The 3,277-nt window shown below is 54.7% G+C and overlaps 1 protein-coding gene across 1 annotated transcript; it reads right to left on the bottom strand.

Moving 5' to 3' along the window:
- Positions 1-1,158: 1,158 nt before the first annotated feature.
- LOC103773946 (CXXC-type zinc finger protein 5-like) lies at positions 1,159-2,336 on the bottom strand. Its single transcript, XM_008941329.1, has one exon. The coding sequence runs from the start codon at positions 2,033-2,035 to the stop codon at positions 1,223-1,225; it is 813 nt and encodes a 270-aa protein (XP_008939577.1). The 5' UTR covers positions 2,036-2,336; the 3' UTR covers positions 1,159-1,222.
- Positions 2,337-3,277: the final 941 nt, after the last annotated feature.

The following is a 3,277-nucleotide window of genomic DNA, read 5'->3' on the forward strand; positions in this document are numbered from 1 at the left end:
TTTTCCCCTTCACTATTCATTCAGAGCTGATGCTAATTGAAAAACGTAGAACATGGCTAAGAAAACAGTGGGTTGTCTCTTCGGGACGACCGGAGGTAGAGATCATCTTGTCCAACTCCCCTGCCACAGCAGGATCACCTAGGGCAGCCTGCACAGGATCACATCCAGGCAGGTTTGGAATCTCTCCAGAGAAGGAGACTCCACAACCTCTCTGGGCAGCCTGCTCCAGGCTCTGCCACCCTCACACCAAAGAAGTTTCTCCTCCCATTGCGGTGGAACTTCCTATGTTCTAGTTTATACCCATTATTCCTTGTCCTATTACTGGGCTTCACCAAAAAGAGCCCTTCCCTTTCCTCTAGACACCCACTTTTCAGATATTTATAGTTATTCATAAGATCCCCTCTCAGCCTTCTCTTCTTAAGACTAAACACTCCCAGTTCTCTCCTATTGCACCTCCCCAGCAGATTGGGCAAGGTGGCAACCCAACTCAGCGGCTCTCCTCCAAGGCCACGGGCAACACCTATGAGTGGGTAGTGACAACCTGAAGTTCCAGCCCAAAGCCTTGCACCAGGGGATCCAGGCATCCCTGGGAGGAGCAGAGGTGCTCCTGGCTGAGTTGGCTGCCAAAGCAGTCTCACCACCTCTGGCTGGTGCCTTAGGGACTCCTCCTGAGTCCTCCTGGCCCAGGGAGACTCAGCACAGCCACAGCATGGGAGATGCTGCCCAGCACGCACTGCAACTGCTCACCACCCAAAACCAGGGCCTGCTGTGCTCCTGCCCAGAGCAAAGAGCGAGTGAAAGGGGAGGGGTTCCAGCTGCACCACAGCCATGGGTTTCACCACCAGATCACCCCCAAGCTCTGCCCCAAACAGTCACCTCCTGCCTCCCCATCCTTTGACCACAGGGTTAGAAGCTGCACCCTGGCTCAAGGAGCTGCAGCCTACCCGGGACAAGGGAGACTGGTGCCAAAACTCAAGCAGAGACCCGCTGCCGCCCACGCCTGCAAAGGGAGGCTCCCAGGGAGAGAGCCCAGCACTGCTCCCCAGGCCCATCAACTCCAGTACGTCAGGGAAGGCAAGGGTTGGGGGCACTGGGCAGAGTGCACATCTCACAGGGAGATGGAAAAGTTCATGGAAAAGGGAAAAATAAAAAAGTAAAGAAGTACCAGGTGTTTTATTATCTAGGGCAAGATCCGAACCCAGGAGCGCAGCCCGAGGAGGGGTTAGGGTGCCTGAGAGGGGCCGGTTACCTCCAGTGCTGCAGAAGGCTTCTTTTTGAGTTCTTCACATTTTCGGAATTTGCAAATCTGGTGGCCAGTTTTGCGATTCCTACAACTGCTGCACTGCTCGCAGTTTATCCGTCTTCGGCAGGGCGGGCACATGCCGCATCTTTTCCGTTTCTTTTTCCCCGAATTGATGGCAGATGCCAACTCATTCTGCATGGGATACTCTGCCAAGCCAGCCATATGGAGCGCGCTCTCTGCCAGAAACACGCCGGCAGGGGTCATAATGAAAAGGCCTGGGTTGATGGGAAAAGCCCCCAGGTAAGGAAAATCAGAGGGGCCGTTCATTGTCTCTGCAGCTGAGACTGCCTCCATGTCAGAGATACCAGTCCCGTGGTCGCTTGCTAGAGGAAGATGCTCCTGTACCACTCTTTTGAGCATTTCTGTCGACTGAGCAAACTGTTGTAGGGCGGTCTGTCCTTCTGAGGAGATCTCCGACACCCGGTCTAATTTGCTCAGCATACTAGAGATGCTTTTGTGCTTTGAGGTAGAATGACTTTTATCCACAATCGCATCGTTGCCGTTAGCTAAGGGGTTGCCTTTCTCTGAATGTTCACTTACTGAGCTGCTGCTACCAAAGGTGGAATAATGGGAGAGTGGACGGGACTTCTTAAGACTTTTGTTCAAAGGTTCACTTATTATTCCACTTTTGTTCCTCCTCTCAGAGTTGACAGGGGGTTGAGAGTCATCTTGGTTATTTTTTTCTGTCTCTGGCTTGTTCCCAGTGTCTTGATGGGAGCCCGAATTTGACATGGTGGCCGGAGCACAACAACAAAAGCAAACCCAAAATTTTAAAAAAAAAAAAAAAATAGGGGGGTGGGGGAAAAAAAAAAATAACAAAAAAAAACACCAAAAACCCACAAATCAAAACCCACCCCCAACACCAAAATGAAAGGCCCCCAAAGCCCTTCTGGTAGCAGCAGCCCGCCAGCCAGTGGGGAGAGCTCAGACAGGAACACTCATCAATGAGGCGTCTTCTGCAGCATGGGCTATCGAGGGCCTCAGCCCGACCTCAGTGCAAAGACATACTCTGCGGCTCTGGAACACAACGCGCGGCTCTGGAAGTAGAAAAGAAAAGAGAGTTAGCCCTGGCAAGAGCCAATGGGCTTTTCAAAGCTTTCCTCCCCCTGCCATGGAAATCTCAGGGCCACGAACAAAGGAACTCCAGGGAACGGACCTCGGTGGAGATCCGTTCCACTGCTCTCTGAAAGGGTCACCGTGCAGGCAGAACTGGGGGGTCACTGGGGAAGTTGTGGCCTGGTGGCAACGGCTCCCTGCTGCTAAAGGCTCTCTGTGCCTGGCTCTCCTCCCCCAGGGAAGTCACGGGGCTCCTCTCCAGCTCCGCTCCAGTGGCCCCTGTGCCGGATGGCACCATGTGGGATGCTCCCAAGCCAGCGGCCGGAGCTTGTGTGAGTGGCACTCGGTGCCCACCCTGCAGCCACCCCAAGTGCCCCCACCCAGGTGTCCAGGGAGACAGCAGGTTGCAGGGCTGTGCCTCAGCTCCCACACCCCCCAGGATGATGCTGGTCACCCAGGTCAGGCTAGGCTGCACCCCTCACCCTCCTCTTCTTCGTCCTCCTTCTCCTGGACCCTTGTCCCCAGGCCAGCACTGCATGCCAGCACTGGGCAGGGAAAAGAAGACAGGTGAGGAGCTGCAGCATCCAATTCCGAGCCCCTCAAGGAGCCACAGCATCCACCTCCAAGTCCCATGGGGAGCTTCAGCATCCACTTCCACACCCCTGCTGCTTCCACCTCTAATACCCATAAGCAGCCATGGTGTTCACCTCCAAACCCCACAGGGAGCTGCAGCATTCACTTCCAAGACCCATGAAGAGCCACAGCATCCACCTGCAAACCCCACCAAGAGCTTCAGTGTCCACTTCCAAGTCCCCTGGGAAGCTGTAGTGTCCACCTCCAAACCCCACAGGGAGCTGAAGCATCCACCTCCAAGCCCATGCAACATCCACCTCCAAACCCCATGGGCAACTGTAGCGT

This window comes from Merops nubicus, unplaced genomic scaffold (genome assembly GCF_000691845.1).
Source record: "Merops nubicus isolate BGI_N331 unplaced genomic scaffold, ASM69184v1 scaffold17995, whole genome shotgun sequence".
In the NCBI taxonomy this organism is placed as follows: Eukaryota; Metazoa; Chordata; class Aves; order Coraciiformes; family Meropidae; genus Merops; species Merops nubicus.